The 15,737-nt window shown below is 36.5% G+C and overlaps 1 protein-coding gene across 12 annotated transcripts in view; it reads left to right on the top strand.

Annotated features, from left to right (window-relative positions):
- Nucleotides 1-15,737, top strand: part of PPHLN1 (periphilin 1) — a 70,565-nt gene that overhangs the window by 21,202 nt on the left and 33,626 nt on the right. For 6 of the 12 annotated variants that reach the window (XM_065048634.1, XM_065048631.1, XM_065048633.1 and 3 more), the window contains 3 exons: nt 6,837-7,093; nt 11,023-11,105; nt 15,375-15,494. In XM_065048634.1, the coding sequence (XP_064904706.1) occupies nt 6,837-7,093; nt 11,023-11,105; nt 15,375-15,494 (460 nt within the window). The remainder of the gene's footprint in view (nt 1-6,836; nt 7,094-11,022; nt 11,106-15,374; nt 15,495-15,737) is intronic. The other 6 variants (XM_065048640.1, XM_065048637.1, XM_065048636.1 and 3 more) reach the window with 1 other exon arrangement.

Genomic DNA, 15,737 nt, shown 5'->3' with positions numbered 1-15,737 from the left:
AACCCCAACTCTCTCAGCCTGTCCTCCCAGCCCTCTGATCATTTTTGCGGCCTCCTCTGGCCCCTCTCCAGCAGGTCTGTGTTCCTCCTGTACCGAGGTCTCCAGAGCTGGACACAGGACTCCAGGTGGGGTCTCACCAGAGTGGAGTAGAGGGGAAACCATTTCAGGTTTGATGAAGTAGTGAACTCAGCATGTATTCTACAATTTTTTTCTTCCTAGATGCATCTTTTGGAATAATTTTGTAGAAGGATTGTCTAACTAGGGCAAAGGATTATGTTAACAGAGGAGATTAAAGTGACAAGAAATTAATTACCTTCTTCAAAAGCTCTATTCAGCTATTGTGAATTTTATCCCTTACTAAAACTTGTCTCTGCTAAACAATACTCTCTTTAAAAAAATAACTTTGAATCTACATTTATTACTCATAGCTAGAATATTGTGGTCTCAGTGTTGCTTAGATATGTATGTCTATTATGTTTAGAAAAAAAAAAGTATTACTTCTTTGAGTGTTACTAACCACTCCAAAATTCTGCCAAGGGACCTATTTTATTTGTCATAAGTAAATAAAAGTCATGAATGCAGTAAGGAGACTGATCTTTCTGGAGTAAAAATCTATTTCCACAGCAGCTTAAACCTGTTAAACCTGGTGCCATTCCAGTCCTTCCCTCCCCCTGGTCCTGTTTCAGGTGTTTGTGCTCTTCAATGAGATTGTGCTGTGTGCTAACCCACCACTATCAATTAAATAATTATCTACCAGTTTGATTGCCTGAGAGAACATATCAGTGCCAGGTTAGGCATGGAGTGGGAATATGGGTTCAAGGAAGGTTGAGAAGATTACAATTGTAGGAGCACCAGTTTGAATCAGCATGATTTGTCATGGAGCTATGCTCTGAAGTTAACTGTTATTAAATCACTGAAATAACTGAAGGCATATAGTAGTTGCAAAAGAATTTTTAATTAGGAAGCATGGCTTGTCTTTGTGTTAAATATGTTCAAGTAAGTGATATTTGTAATATATAGCAAATGGGCAAAAAAAAAGGCAAGAGATGTTAATGTCTATTGTAGTGATTACAAACTGTAATCAAAGTGAAAGGAAAAGGCAAACTAGAAAAGATAAAGCTATATGGCTGAATAATTTGTAAGAGGAAATGTGTGTCTTAACTTGGGGCTTACTGATTTTGAACAGACTACATACATACTTGACAGGAACAAATGAGATCAAATAAAGAAAAAACCCATCATGTACAGTTTTTTTCTTCACATACATATAATGTCTTTTATCTTGGGAAATCCCAAAGAAGAGGTAGTTTGCTAACTTGTATTTAAATTTTCTCTGCAGAAAGCTGTACCACTATTCTAAAAATTTGGGACATAAGCAAATGAAAACTGTTTGACCTAATTGATTCCAATTTCACTTTAAGAACAAGAACATAGTGATTTGTGGAACACTTTTCTGATACAGAGAAAAATGAAGTGTTTTTCTGATTTATAGATCTCATTAAGGGATTTGCAAAGAGACGAAAACTAAATAAGAGTATTGTGTGTCAGTATTACTGACATAAGGTATTAGTGCTTACAAACCTGTTCCACAACTTACTCTTTCCTTTTGCAGCTTTTTATTGATAGTATTAGAAAGTCAACCACAAGGGTTGGTCAGATCAGTATGTACTACTACAGTACACTACTTGTTGCTTTAAGTGTCAGCAAACTAACAACAGTCTGTGGCAGACCAAGGAAAGGCCTTAAATCCTCCTTTAGCAGATATTTAGTGATTTCTGCCTTCTTCTATTTAAGAATTTTAAGGATAGCCTTTGGGAAAAAGAGTAATAGCTTGCTGAACATAAAATTCACTTATGCACCTAAAAATATAGTACAAAGATATTCTCTTCTTTCAGGTTCTTAGTGGTATATTAGGTAAATACTTACCTACATTGGATTGCTTGGCAAGCACTGACTGTAAAGTAAAAAACAAACAAAAAAAACCCCCAACCCCTGCTCCCACAAAAAAACAAACCAACACCCCCCAAAACTAACAAAACAAAGAACTCTGCAAAAAAAAAAAAAAAGTCCAACCCCCCCCCAAAAAACCTCTGCTTTTGGGTGATATAGAGCTGCGTGACTCTAAACAGTGTGCATTTTTTTCCCGCACTCATTTAATTTCCCACACTGATTTTAGAAGAGCTTTAAATGAGTTCTGAAAGAGAGGATGGTGCCTGGAATCTTCTACCACGTTTACTTTGAAGGTGTTAGAAGTAGAGGTGTTCTTGACTCTGTGTTTGCTTTTTGGATGTTTAACACGTTGAGAAACTCAGAGGTCAGGGGTGTAGCATATTTTAATAAATGTTTTCCATGTCATCTGTATCACATTGGTACCTCTTCTAACATCTGGAGTGTCCTGACAAGGAAGGCAAGAGGATTTTTTTATTTTTGTTTCACTCTTCCTTCTCCTTCACCTTGCCTATTTATTATGAGACAAGGGATAGTTTATTGTATTAAGAAGCATGGTTCAAATCTTGTCTATTTAATCTTCCTACAGTGCAGTCTGGTGTCCTAGGAGATGTGCCTAATTTCCTCAATTTATTTATAAGATTGTGTGAGTTATGTTTAGTTGAGGTTAGTAATCAAGCCCATAACTGTAATGTCTAATCCCTTTGACAACAGCAATAATCTTTCTCAGATGGAAGGGGGTCACATAAACTTCTTTGACTTTTTATCCAGGTGATAGGCTGCACTCACCTGTGAGTTACTGAAAGGACCTACAGTTTCTGCCCCCCAGTGATGTGCTGTTGAGCTGCCAGTCTCTTCAGTGCAGTGTCGAAAGTGTGAGTTACATTTTCTATGGCTGGACTGCATTGTAGATTGATGTTGTAGTAGCAAAGTTGGATGTCTGTATTGGGATGCAGAGGTCCGAGAGAATAGTAAGCATGAGTATTGTACGTGGTTGCACGGTAGCATGAATTCATTGAGAGTGAACCAGGCTTGCTTTTACAAACAGAAAGTTTTCCCATATTGCATGTGATGTGCTTTTGTGTACCCAAGTACACCTCCATTCCAGGCATTTCACATCTAGCAAGTGATTGAATTTTGCCTTTACAAACTCTTAAGTTACAAAACTGACACACCAGTTCGTGTTGGTCTTTGTTTCACATAACTTAAGCTGTACCACTCCCTGTTGTAAACTAGAATGCGTCCTGCAGCCCTGAGCTTCCCACAGTGTAGCTGCTGAGTTGTTTGCAGGGCTTAAAATGGCGGAGAGGGATGAGACCAGAAGGACTCAGTGTGGTGGTGATAGTTTAGGAAAGGTGGTGTCTCTAGTCCTTTGGCAACAGAAGAGTTCCCGTCTGTTGTATTCTCTTGGTCTCCTGCTGTGCAGAAAGCCGGACCTTTGCCTATTCTGCATTTGTGGTTTTTTTCTTCCAAGAAACTGGAACCAATGGTTAACTGAAATAACTCTCAGACTCGTGCTCTTCCCTCAGCTACCCTTGGTGAATGGTATGTCAGGGTATGGCTGTTTACTTACAAAATCTCAGGAGTTTATCCAAGATTATCAGCTTTAGTGAGAATTTAATGGTTAGGTTTCATGGAGGTTAAAAATGCAAATACTTCCTATTGCAGTCCTGCTGAGAGAACTAACTTGTGCTTCAGGACTAAGTGTGAGATGTGAATACAAGGTATAAAGAGGGATTCAAATAAAAGCGATTGATCCTGTATTTGTTGTTAAGGGCAGTAGTTGTATTTTAAAGTTACAGCCGAGCACAAAATTTTGCATCTCTATTAGATATTGTCCTTGCTCAATAAACCTTTTGAGTATGTGTTGGAATCTGAAGCATGTGCTTAACTGCTTTGCTGAATTGGGGCCTTCATTACCAAATTGCAGGTGTATGTTAGCGTAAATATTTAAGGGGAAAAAAAATAAAACAGTGCTTATTTTGTTCTGTTCGGTGTGGTTTGTTACATTAATGGAAAACATCAGAAATGTTGTGCTGTTGCTATGCTGTCCAAATCAGATTCAATACAGTTAATGGCTTGAGTGTTCAGTATGAGAAAGGGTCCAGTTAAGAATTAACATGGAATGATGAATGAAAATTTAAAAAATGGAAGTGAGATTCTCCTTTTTTTTGGGTGTATAATGTCATTGTAGAATTAGACTTTTAAATGTTTTCCTGTTTAAAAGTGTGTTTCAATTATATTTTGTAGATTATTATATGGATATTAGAGCATTTATTATATGTGTGCAATAGCTGGAGCTCCGTAAACATTTCCATAATAAAGTTCTCCGTATACTAGAGCTTAATAACTTGCTCATAAAAATGTGCTTTGGGCATAAAAGCGGTGTGCTGGTCTACCGGAAAGCTTGTGCTTTAAAAATAAATAAGGTTCTTTAGAAAGAGAGAGATTTAGAAGGAAACTGCAGAAAAAGTGTGCTGTACCTAACTCATTCCTGATAAGTATTTGACCAATGTGTTCTTTAATAAAAAAAAAGCCCACTTAACTAGACAAACTTGTTTGATGCTGAGCTAATCTTTCTAATATTCTTAATCTGGACTAAATCTTCCTCCCCCAGTCTAGGTCTATTGCTACATGAAATGTTCATACATGTTATGCAGATAAAATGTTAGTTTCCTATTTTCAGCTACATCTCATAGATTTGAGAACTCACCTGGCTTCTTTAGATTTTTTTTTTTCCTACATTTAAGTGGACAAATGGTTGAGTGTTTCTTCATTAAATGTGTTTTATCAGTCACTGATCTCTTTGGTTGTTTTCTTCTGGAAAGTCTGTTAATCCACACACTTCCTCAAGAGTAGTGTCCAAAGGTGAGCACGTTGCTCTTAGGCCTTTGAAGAAAGCAGGAGGATTATCCTGTGTATGCCTGGGTGATTCATTCTTCGATGTAAACATCTGTACAATGGCTACTGTGTAGAGGCTCTTAAATAGAGTACTATTTAACGGTTCATTTTTTTTTCCCTGTCTCACTTGGGGAGAAGAAAGTGTCCCAGTAAACAGCAGAAAAGATGTTTAGAAAGGAGATGAATATTGATTTTTAGCACACCTGTTAGACGCCAATCCGTGTAACATTGTCTTGTATCAGTTTTGGTATGCAGACCTATAAAATACACTCTTCTGTGTAAGATAAGATACCCATAAAAGGCCTGTGGTCAGTTAACAGTGAAATGATTCTTTAACCGTAAAACCTGGCTTTGCTTCACTGGTGTTTTACTGAAAACCGGGGTGGTTGAGAAGTGTTGACTCATACTTTAGATTCAAATGAAAATTTTGAAAATAAAGACTTATTTTATTTTCCTGATACTTTATTTTATCAGGAATTGGAGAAATAAACTGAAGGAGTCTGTATTTTTACTGGCTATGCCCCCACACTGATGATTTTTCTGTTACAGAATAACCTCAATGTTGCTTGTGGAGTGTTTGTGCTCTGAAGCAGAACCGCCCATGCAAATGGTGATTTCCATGCAAGAAGTAAATCAGCGCTGTGTAAAACACATCAGTGTAATACAGTTTGAATGGTTGTGTTGCTGCCTGTGTACTTTCGATAGTCCAAAACACCTTTGGCACCCCGAATCCTTTGTTACCTGTCACAAACGTGGGCCTGTAATGTGCTGTAGGAGTTGTACACTAGAGGGCTTTTTTCCTTTTCTCCACCAATATAAAATTAGCTATAGCTACATTGTGCTCAATGAGACCACCAGATTGTCTTTGTGAGACAGTACCTTATTTAAAATACCAGCCTATGATGAGAAATAGGAGAGAAAAGCAGTGAAATAAGGTGCATTCTGGCTTACTATAAATGCTATGAAGTCTTTATTTTTACTTAGCAGTGCTGTGGAGGAGCTGAGAAGTACTTGCTTCTCTTTGCAATGTGTCTTCTCACCAAGGCAGATGTCACAAGTCTAGATTCAGTAGGTGTTCGCTTGGATGTTTGTTAGCCTTGAGATTATTTAGGTAAAGTTCAATTTGATACTGTTTTTTGACCTTGACATATGTATATTAATATAATTTGCAGGTCACCATGACATTTGTGGTATGGTCTGGAGCAGCAATATATAAATTTAGTAGAAAGTTTTGATGTTTACTAGATTATGGTTTTGAATCAGTTTGGTTTCGTGTGATAGTGAGTGTGTCTGTGGCATTTTACAGTAAAGTTCAAAATGAATATTGTGAAAGACATAGACTTGTTAGTAGGTATAATCTTCATATTTTCATTCAGGATTTGACCTTGGGTGGATATATAGGCATGAGGATAGATATTCTGGAGTTTTCTTTTTGTCCTTGCTGGCTATAAACTCAAATTCCACAGGGATATTTCCCATAGCAATGTGTGTGAAATCAAATGAGGGACATAGACCCTTGAAAATAAGGCTAAGAGAAAAATAGAGTTGAAAACCAGCCAAATAGCGTGAGCAATATATGCATATGCATTTTTAGCTACTGTAAGTTAAGGCTTAATTTCCAGGTGAAGTGGAGTGAATCTGAAGAAATAAAATGTGAGAGTCTCAATGTCTTGAATGTCTCTTTCTCTTATATTTCTCAATAATGCAGCTAAAATATAAAGAAATCAGCTTCTAGCCATGAAGTAGTTGAATTCAAACCAAAATAATTACATACATATACATATTTTTGTTTCTACTTTCCTACTGGTTTTTCATTAATTGCCTAGTACTCTAACAATGCTGAAGATTCCAGATGTGTTCTGCAGATGACAGCTAAGGTGTTTGTAATTTACCAGATGTAAAATGTTGCCATTGTATTATCTAGTGCTGGTCCACAAACATTAGAAGGATAATGAAGTAACTTGTTGTTGTTGTTGTTGTCTTCAAAGGGACGCCAGAGATGGCTTCCGAAGAAAAAGCTTCTATCCTTCTCATTATATGAGAGAGCGATCCCCTCATAAGAGGGACTCTCCTTTCTTCAGGGAATCGCCGGGGAGCCGAAGGGATTCTCCGCACAGCAGATCTGGCTCCAGTGTCAGCAGCAGGAGCTACTCTCCTGAAAGAAGCAAAGCCTATCCTTTCCACCAGTCCCAGCATAGCAGAAGTATGTCATCTTTACATAAAAGAAATATTTCTTCTCAGCAAGGTAATGCTGGATTAATGATGAGAACTGGTTAGTGAGGTGAAACTGGAACTCGCTGTATAAGCCCTTTTTCTTTACATGCTGTCTTCCACAATGGGAAAACTAGACATTTTGTACCGATTAAGTGTTGTCTGCTCTTTGGTTGTTTCATAGTACTCTCTGTTCCCGTATGTATTTCATGTGGGAAATTGTAGGTGTTATTTCAGTAGCAGCTCTGGACTGACTGTAGGAGTTTCAGCTGCACAACTTAGCTAGTATCGTCTGTTATTTTCCTTTTAGCATCAAGTGCTTCTGTTACTTCTTTATGTGCTTCTTTGCATTCCAAGAAACTTTATTGATACTTGTAGAAGATGAAGACTTTTCTTCCTTCAACGAGTAGAAAAGAAGGCTTAAAAATAGGGAGAAATTGAAGTGCATACTGCTACTTGTTACATTTTCTGAAAATATTCTTAGTTCTGTATTATTAAGCTTTTGAAGCTGGTTTTCTTTTTTGCAATCTCATCTCATTTTCAGGTTGTCTCCAGTCTTGTTTTCCTCAAAGAAATGTGAAACATCTGAGTTCAGTCTATACTGTGTGTGTTCTGCCTTTTAAAAACCTGGCTGTTAATCTTTCCCAGAAATCTAATTAATCATCTGTTTTGAAAATATTTAAGGTTTTCCTCTTCAAGTAATTTGGAAATAAAAGGCAAAATTGCAGGTTTTAGTATACTATAATCTTAGCCACTGCTGTTTGTACAGCTGATGTAAATTAATCCAATTTGATTTCTCTTTCTGCAAATGCTTTCTAGTAAAGTATATGAACTACTGTTCATTTTGGCAGCTTTTAAAATATTAATTAGATTATTTTTGTTCACTGATAGGCATATCATGTGTTTCAGGAGTGGCACACTGGACCATTATGTACCACTTCTTGTCAAAAGAGATCTTGTGGCGTTTAGTTAACATTGTTTAAATATTGAGGAATCATTTCACTTGTTGTAGAATACGAATTCTCTTTCTAGCTCATCATTGCAGTTCTTTTAATGTTAACATACTAAGTGAACGTGAATTTCTTTAAGTACAGGAGAAGAGAAGAATATGATATTCAACTAAATTTGTAAAGTGTTGTAGAAGTGCAGGTTATAATTACCAGGAACAGGAAAAAATTGTTGTGAGAAACCATATGAAATATTGGAGTGCTTCAGGGTTTTCCTAAAATTTTGAGCTGGCTTCCGTCACATTTGTAGTATATTGGCAGAATTACTCAAACAGAAGTGGAGACAGTGAAGTAGAAGCAGGCACCTTCACAAACCAGAAGAGATGCTGGTCAGGAGGGGATGTTACATTTAGGTCTGTGGCTTTGGGATTTTTTTTTTTTCCAATTCCAGGGTTAAACACCTTTCCCCATCATCTTTAAATCAGTTTTAAGAGGCCATGTGGCTTGTATACTGGACTATTTCTTTATAACTGCCTGCTCCCTGGAAAATAGTAAAACTAAACTGTTCATCTAGGTGACTGAATTAAAATGGCCTATTTGCAAGGTATAATGGCTTAAATAGCTTTTAGAGTCATGTTTGAATATGATTTGTCTTAGGTAAGCTCATGTATTATAAATTTAAAAGTAGCATAAAGTGGGACATATCTCATAGATGTCAGCAATACATTTTAGTCTGTACTTAAATAGATTTACAACATGCAAGGTATATTCTATTTCATGTGGAACTTACAGTACAGTGTTTCTTTAAAATATTGTAATACTGTTTAAAATCATGCCATCTGAATCAGTTTGGCCTCATGACTTCCACTGAAGGAGGAATAATATCCCATGCTCTCCAGCACTTTATAAATGAGGATAAATACAGGGTTTGGACAAAGAAAACTGGGGGGGGACATAAAGAAGCTCAGTAAAGGGCGGGAAAGGGCTGATGAGAAAGGAGGGGTGTTCAGCCGTGCTGGGAGAGCATGGAGAGAAGCAGCGGGGTGCTTGGTGTTCCTTCACTGGGACACTCAGTGTGGGCTCCGTAGGCTGGTACGTCGAGGAGCTGCAAGAAGGCAAGTAGTGGTGCTTGGCAAGCATTGTGCTTGGGAGGGAGGGCTTGTGGGTTCGCAATAGCCACATGCATTCATAAAAATGGCCTAATTATGTCTCCAAATTAAATGGTGGTTTCTCTCTCTACTTAACCTTGAATGGTTTACTGCCACTTGTATCAACTTATTTCATCTATTCAAGCACAAATTGGATAATCTTTAAAGAATCCAGTGTGAAGGAAGCACGTAGGAGGCACAGTTAGTCTGTGTATTTAAAAGGAGGTGGCTCAGCTGTGGGGCTGAAAAGGAGGTATCACAGGCACAAAGCTTCTGTGTTATTTGGTGGTGTCAAGGGAGATATCCTGTGCTTCGGGGAGTGGGACAAATTAAAGACATGATTATTTCTGTCTTCACGTTTTTGGTTTTGTCATGTACTTTGAATTTATAGGAACTTTTAATTGTTCACAGTTTTTCTTTTTGCTGTTTGTTTTCGTCGTTAAAGAGTGGTTTTAGTTAAAGGTAATTTGTAATTCGTCTTTTGTTTCATGGCTACTAGAAGTTCTTAAATAAGGCTGCTTGCTGTGTTTTTAAGTATGCTCTCTGTTTAGCATCATCTTCAAATCAAGGGTTAAAGTGCAATTTGGAATCTGCTTTTGATAAGGTAACTTCCTCAAGTATTTTCAGTAGCATTTTTGAAAGACTCATCATTAGCTGTGAAGATTTTTGAATGGATTATAGGCCTTTAATATCATAGCAGTGCCTCGCTTCTAAGAACATACAGAGTTGAGCAGGTGTTTGATCTTTGCTTTGTATTAAGTCTACACTATACATATGGTATGAAAATGTGGGGAAAGAGTAGGACACCAACTTTTCTCAAGCATTTCCTATTGTTAAGAGTATGTATTTTTGGATAGACTTTCTTATGTTTTTTTTGTGTAGCAGTAGTATTTAAAAATACACAACGTGATGCAGTCTTATTTTATGGCATTGAGTAAAAAAAGAAAAGAGCTATTAGGAGTGAGGTGTCAGGTTTGCTCTTTATTGCTTCGACTTATGAAAGTAAAGCCATATTTGTTTATAGTTCTACTAAAATAATTTATATCACTTTTTTTGAAGTATTTGATAGACTTTTAAATTCGTCCCTTTCTTAATTATATTGGTACAAATTTAAAGGAGTCCAAAGTAAGTCTGTATCGCTTTCCATTTGTGAACAGTCAGCCATTTCCCCGTGATTGTGAATAGTCTAGTTAATGTAGGGCTACTGACAACATGTTTGCTTTTTGTATTTACCTTTTGCAGATCCCTTAGGTGTAATCCATGGACCACGGGTTGAAAACTAATAATTTACACCACAACCAGTTCTGCTGCTGGGGGCCTGCCTGTAACCAGTCTGTGGCAAAACTATGCGTGGATTGTGATTAGCACAGTGAATTTGAATTGTCATTTTGCCAATTTTAACTCTTACAAAAAAAATCACTGATAATGTAAAGAACATCTAACCTGTGGTTGATGTGACTGCTTCCCATGGCAGGGCTTTTCAACGTACTGTGGCCTGCTAAACCAGTTCCTACACTGCCTGGTTTCCTGGAGTGACTGACTGGTGTCTAATATTTCACCTGTTTATATAATTACAGGAATATTTAAAGTAAAACCACATCATCTTGCCAAATCATATTGATACACCCTTTCAGGTAATATCAAAAAAAAAGGACAATGGGTTTTCCTAAAGATGTGAAATAATATAGCTCTATCTGTTCTCTCTTTGTAAAGAGAAGAAAATGCTATTAATATTTATCAGATGCTGGAGTGTGTAGATTTTATGTCTGACGAGCAAATTTCACTGCAGTTTTTCTAAGCCAATACATATATCTGCAACATATAGCTGAAATATAATCTTACTGTCATGATTTTTTTCTTAATTGTAGGTAAAGAGAGGACATCAGTTCAATCCCTGAAAACATCGAGAGATGCATCACCTTCAGGCTCCACAGCAGTATCCTCGTCAAAGGTGAATTTTCTTTTCAGGTGCTTCTCACCATGGTTTCAGATTGCTCATTGTTGTTGGATTTTTTCCTCAATTGGAAGGAGATACTGTTTGCAGCTGTTAAGAGAGGAGCATCTTGAATTGCTCTGGAATCCAACAGAGGATTTGTTTCCCTTATCTGGCAGGAGGGTGCTGATAATGCTGTGTATGTAATGGTGACACTGACAAACCTTTTTATTCTGTATTCAATTGTCTTATTTTAGGATAAATGGAGTTTTGCATGTTTGTAAAATTGTCACTTTCCAAAATCTGGAGTGTGCTAGAAAAGGAGAAAAACGGAGGAGCTGTTTTTTAGGAGCAACAGATCTATTGGACAAGCCTGTACTTGCACTGAACTCCATCCTTCAGAGGTTCCTAAGCTGTGACTGGGTTTGGAAACAGTGTGGTGAAGTGTCTGACTGACTGGGAAGATTATGTGCATAGCAGAGTTGACATGGAAACAGGGCTGCTTGAGGACATGGTGACAATCATAGCATTTACTTGGGAAGGGAGGTGCGTTGCAAGATAGTTTGGTAAATGTCATTTTATGTTCTAAATGATGCTGTTTAATTTCCCATAAAAAAAATCTTGTGGGCTGAACACCAACTACATAATCTTGTCAATTAGTTAAATGTGCAGGCTAATAAACACTAATGAACAATCAGTGTTCAGTATTGTTCTGGCTGTCCTGCGGCGGCAAAAACATTTTCACATCATGGACTGCTTGCCCGTAAATTATATTTGAGGTTCAAATGAGCACTTCCACAGGAGTATTTTTGCTATATTTTTGAAAGATACTTTAATGAGAAATAAAGAAACAATGCATTATATTGTTCTAAGTGAATAAGGTCCTATTAAAAAGTAGTATTTGCCCTAAGTAGCATGGTGTACTAGCCCAGTTCTTGGGGTCTTTTTAATAAAAGCAGTGAAATGCTTAAACAAAAAAAATATGGAAGAAAGAAAGGTATTTTTTGTTGTGAGAAGGTGAGACTGAAGGAAATAATTAGGTGTGGAAAAAAATCAGGCTTTTGTTGTGCTATGTCATTCGAAGTACTTATGCAGCTCTTTCAGAGCTGCTGTGCCAGAGACTAGCTAATTGCCAATGTCCTTGAGGGGGGAGGCAAGCGATATATTTTCAGTGATATAAATAAGGAAAATAAGATAAGAGTTGTTAAGCACAAGTTACACTGAGTTGGATTATAACATAAAATTTGTAATTAGTTCACCTATTTTGCTTACAGACTAGGCATTCTACAGCTTAATACCAAATCCTTGCTTAATAGAAACCCTTGAGAACAAGAAAGCATTGCAAAATCTCTTGCTCTCATGTTAATATGCAGTGTAAGCTTGAACTATAAAGTATTCTTTAAATGTTCTGCTTTCTGCAGTCAGATCAGATCTATGCTGTATTGGGTTTTTTTGTCAGCAGTTTGCATATATCTGCTGGCAGTGGATATCCACTTGATGTAAGCTACACAAAATGAAACTTTCTGTTTGATGAAAATCATTTCCCCAGACAACACAAGTATTTATTGGGTTTGCATCAGCTGCAAAAATTGAAGTACTTCAGTGACCTTTTATTGCTTTTCTCTTGAAGTCCTGAAATCTGCTTGTAATGTACTGTCCTGTGTCAGTGAGACCTCTTGGGTGATGGCTGGATTACACCGACCGGTTAAGTTATACAAGTGCTTCACTGACATAAGGAATATTGACAGAAAAATTCTTGGCAAGACATGAAGAACATCTCTAGGGCCAGGGTCTTGCAATCTCTTCAGACTTGAGAAATGATTATCTGCTTTATTTTATAGATTAAAGGAGAAATTTTTCCGTGCTCTAAGTTATATTATAATTTAGCTTTGAAATACATGCAAAGGTATATGCTTCCACAGCAATATATCTTTTCACTGTAGTAACTAAACGAAAATCTGTAAAGGTGTTCTTATCTATCTTATAATTAATTTTTTACATATTCACGAATGTGAATTAATACATGTTGGTGTTATCTGATCTTAACCACCTGTTTAATTGACTATGGCATGAAATCTTTTGTGTTCCTCTTTAATAGCTGTCTGGACTGGAAGCCTTGGAGGCTGTATCCAACATAAATAGAGCAAAAGGCAGATCTGTGAGACAGGGAAAGCTTCACCGCAAGGATAGCAGGAAACCTTCAAGTTTTTGCTGTTCTATGTTTTGCATAAAGTAAAAAAATTAAAAAGACACCTCTGTTTTGAGGTGCAGGGAAGTTTGATTGTTTTTTGTGAGACGTACTGTGTTCATTTCTTGCAAGTTTGCAGTCTAAGTAAGTAAGTTTCTGTTCCTCAGTTGTAGTGTACCTGTGGAAATTCCATTACTTTATTGCATTAAATACGCTCAGGATTTTTAATACATGTTTGTTGACAAGTGACCTATAGAACTGAATTTAGTAAGATTAAATTAAGCAGATTCTTTTTGCAGTATTCCAGTAGACAGAGCAGTTAATTTCTGTTTATGGCTTGTGGAAATATTGTAAGTCATGTGAGATCTTATTTATCTTCATTTCATGCAAAGCAGGCTGTTAATGGCAAAGATACCGGTCTTTTCTTTTGTTAGTATTGGCCAGAACTACATTTGAGGAAAGAGAGAGATTCATAACAGTACCACAATACAGGATTTTTTGGCAGCTTGGGAAAAGTCAGGTTGAAGGTAGAAGTCAGGCGTACTATGGCAAATAAGAACATATAGGAAAAAAATTGGCAGCAGATAGTTTGTAGTGAGACTAATGTAAGAAAATTGTGTAGTTTGAAAAGGTGAGCTGAGCTAATTATTCTGTGAATTATATTATCCCTTTAATTCAAGAACCCTCTTTGTACCCATATTGAACTTTGTCACCTCCTGACTTCGCTGGATATAGTTCTGTAATTTACAATACAGAAATGAGACATTCCTATTTTAACATTGTGTTGCACTTCTCTTCTGGATTCACTTAAAGGTGGTGCCTTTAGGACACAGAATCCTGGAATAGTTCTGTGAATTTCATACTTATGCCATACCACAGCACAAAGAGGTATTTGGGTAGTATTTTACTTGAGGTAATCACACAAGGTCTGAAGATGAAGCAGTCTTACTACAGGTCACAGTATTTGCTTCCTCTGGCCGTTTATGTAATTTGGAATGAACTAACGATAAAAGGGAAGAGTTGTTTTTTTGTTTGCTTTTTATTGGTCCTTCTGTTTGCTAAGATGGAACAGGCATTGCATAGAAATGGTGACAACCTTTTTCGGGCAGTAAGATTTTTGTATCTATTTAGATATCTACCTTAGTGCTACAGTTCTTAGTGCTGGAGTTGTATAGATTCTTGGATGGATGTTGCTATACATACAGTTGATTAGATACATACATGTAGATACATGTATTTGATAGATACAAATAGATTTTTGGTATCTATTTAGATATCTACCTCAGTGCTACAGTTCTTAGTACTGGAGTTGTATAGATTCTTGGGTGGATGCTTCTATACATAGAGTTGATTCAAATGAAATACCTCACATAGTGGTAACAAAATTCATAAAGGTAGCTATTCCTAAAATGGTTTTGGTATGTGAGTATTTGTCATTGTCTGTTTGTTGCCCTGTTAGTAAAAGCCAAATTGTTAAATGTTATTTATATTAGTATTTCTATCTGAAAAGGCAGATGAGTAGGCCATAAGGCCATGACTGACTCTATTGTAAATGATCAGTGTGCACTCCAATAAAAAATAATTAATTTCAATGGAAGCAGCTCTGATTATTTAAAGTATGTATAAAGTATTTTTTGTCTCTAATTAGCTTAGGTTTTATATCCTACACAGTATTTAATAGTTTAGTTTAAAATTGTTACAGCTTTTTATGCCTGAAAATCACATTGAATTATTAGATCACTCCACGCTTGTATCTCACTTCTTAGTGTCCATTTGATCCATGTCTCTTTAAACTCAATTCATTCAAATAATTTTTCTATGATCTCTGTCCCATGAATTTAATAAAGCTGATTCTGAAAGTATAGTGCTTTTTTAACATTTTACTGAACTTAATTGATTTATCTTTTTTCCTCCTCTCTTTTTTCTTCTTTTCTTTGCTGTCTCCCCACCCACTGTTCTTTTTAAAGAAATCAAGAGCTTCGGCTTCCTTGTTCCCTATTTTAAAATGTTTTTGGGGTGTAAATATTTTAGTTTTGAAGGTATTTTGCCATTTGTAAATATATTTAATGTTAAACCTTGACTATAATATTTTTGCACAGGCCTTGAATAAGAGCCACAGACTATCGGAAAAGGAACTTGCGGAAGCTGCAAGCAAGTGGGCAGCTGAAAAGTCAGAGAAGGCGGATGAAAACAATTTACCTGAAATAACTGAGTATGATGTAAGACAGGAGTATTAATCATTTTATTTTAAAGTTTTGGAACAATAGACTCTTGTTTTTCTGTACTTACCCCTGAATTTTTCTACATAGGCTATTAAATGTTTGTTGAAAGAGTGAGAGAGGGAGACTAAAGCCTTGTTATTGTGGTTGTTTATTTTTTTTTAAGTACACAAAACAGAGTAGGTTTTGTTAATGTAATTTGAATGTATGTTGAGCCACAACTGACAAAGTACGGCTTCAGGT

The sequence above is a fragment of the Columba livia genome, chromosome 1 (genome assembly GCF_036013475.1).
Source record: "Columba livia isolate bColLiv1 breed racing homer chromosome 1, bColLiv1.pat.W.v2, whole genome shotgun sequence".
NCBI lineage: Eukaryota > Metazoa > Chordata > Aves > Columbiformes > Columbidae > Columba > Columba livia.
This window is presented reverse-complemented; position numbering and strand designations above follow the sequence as displayed.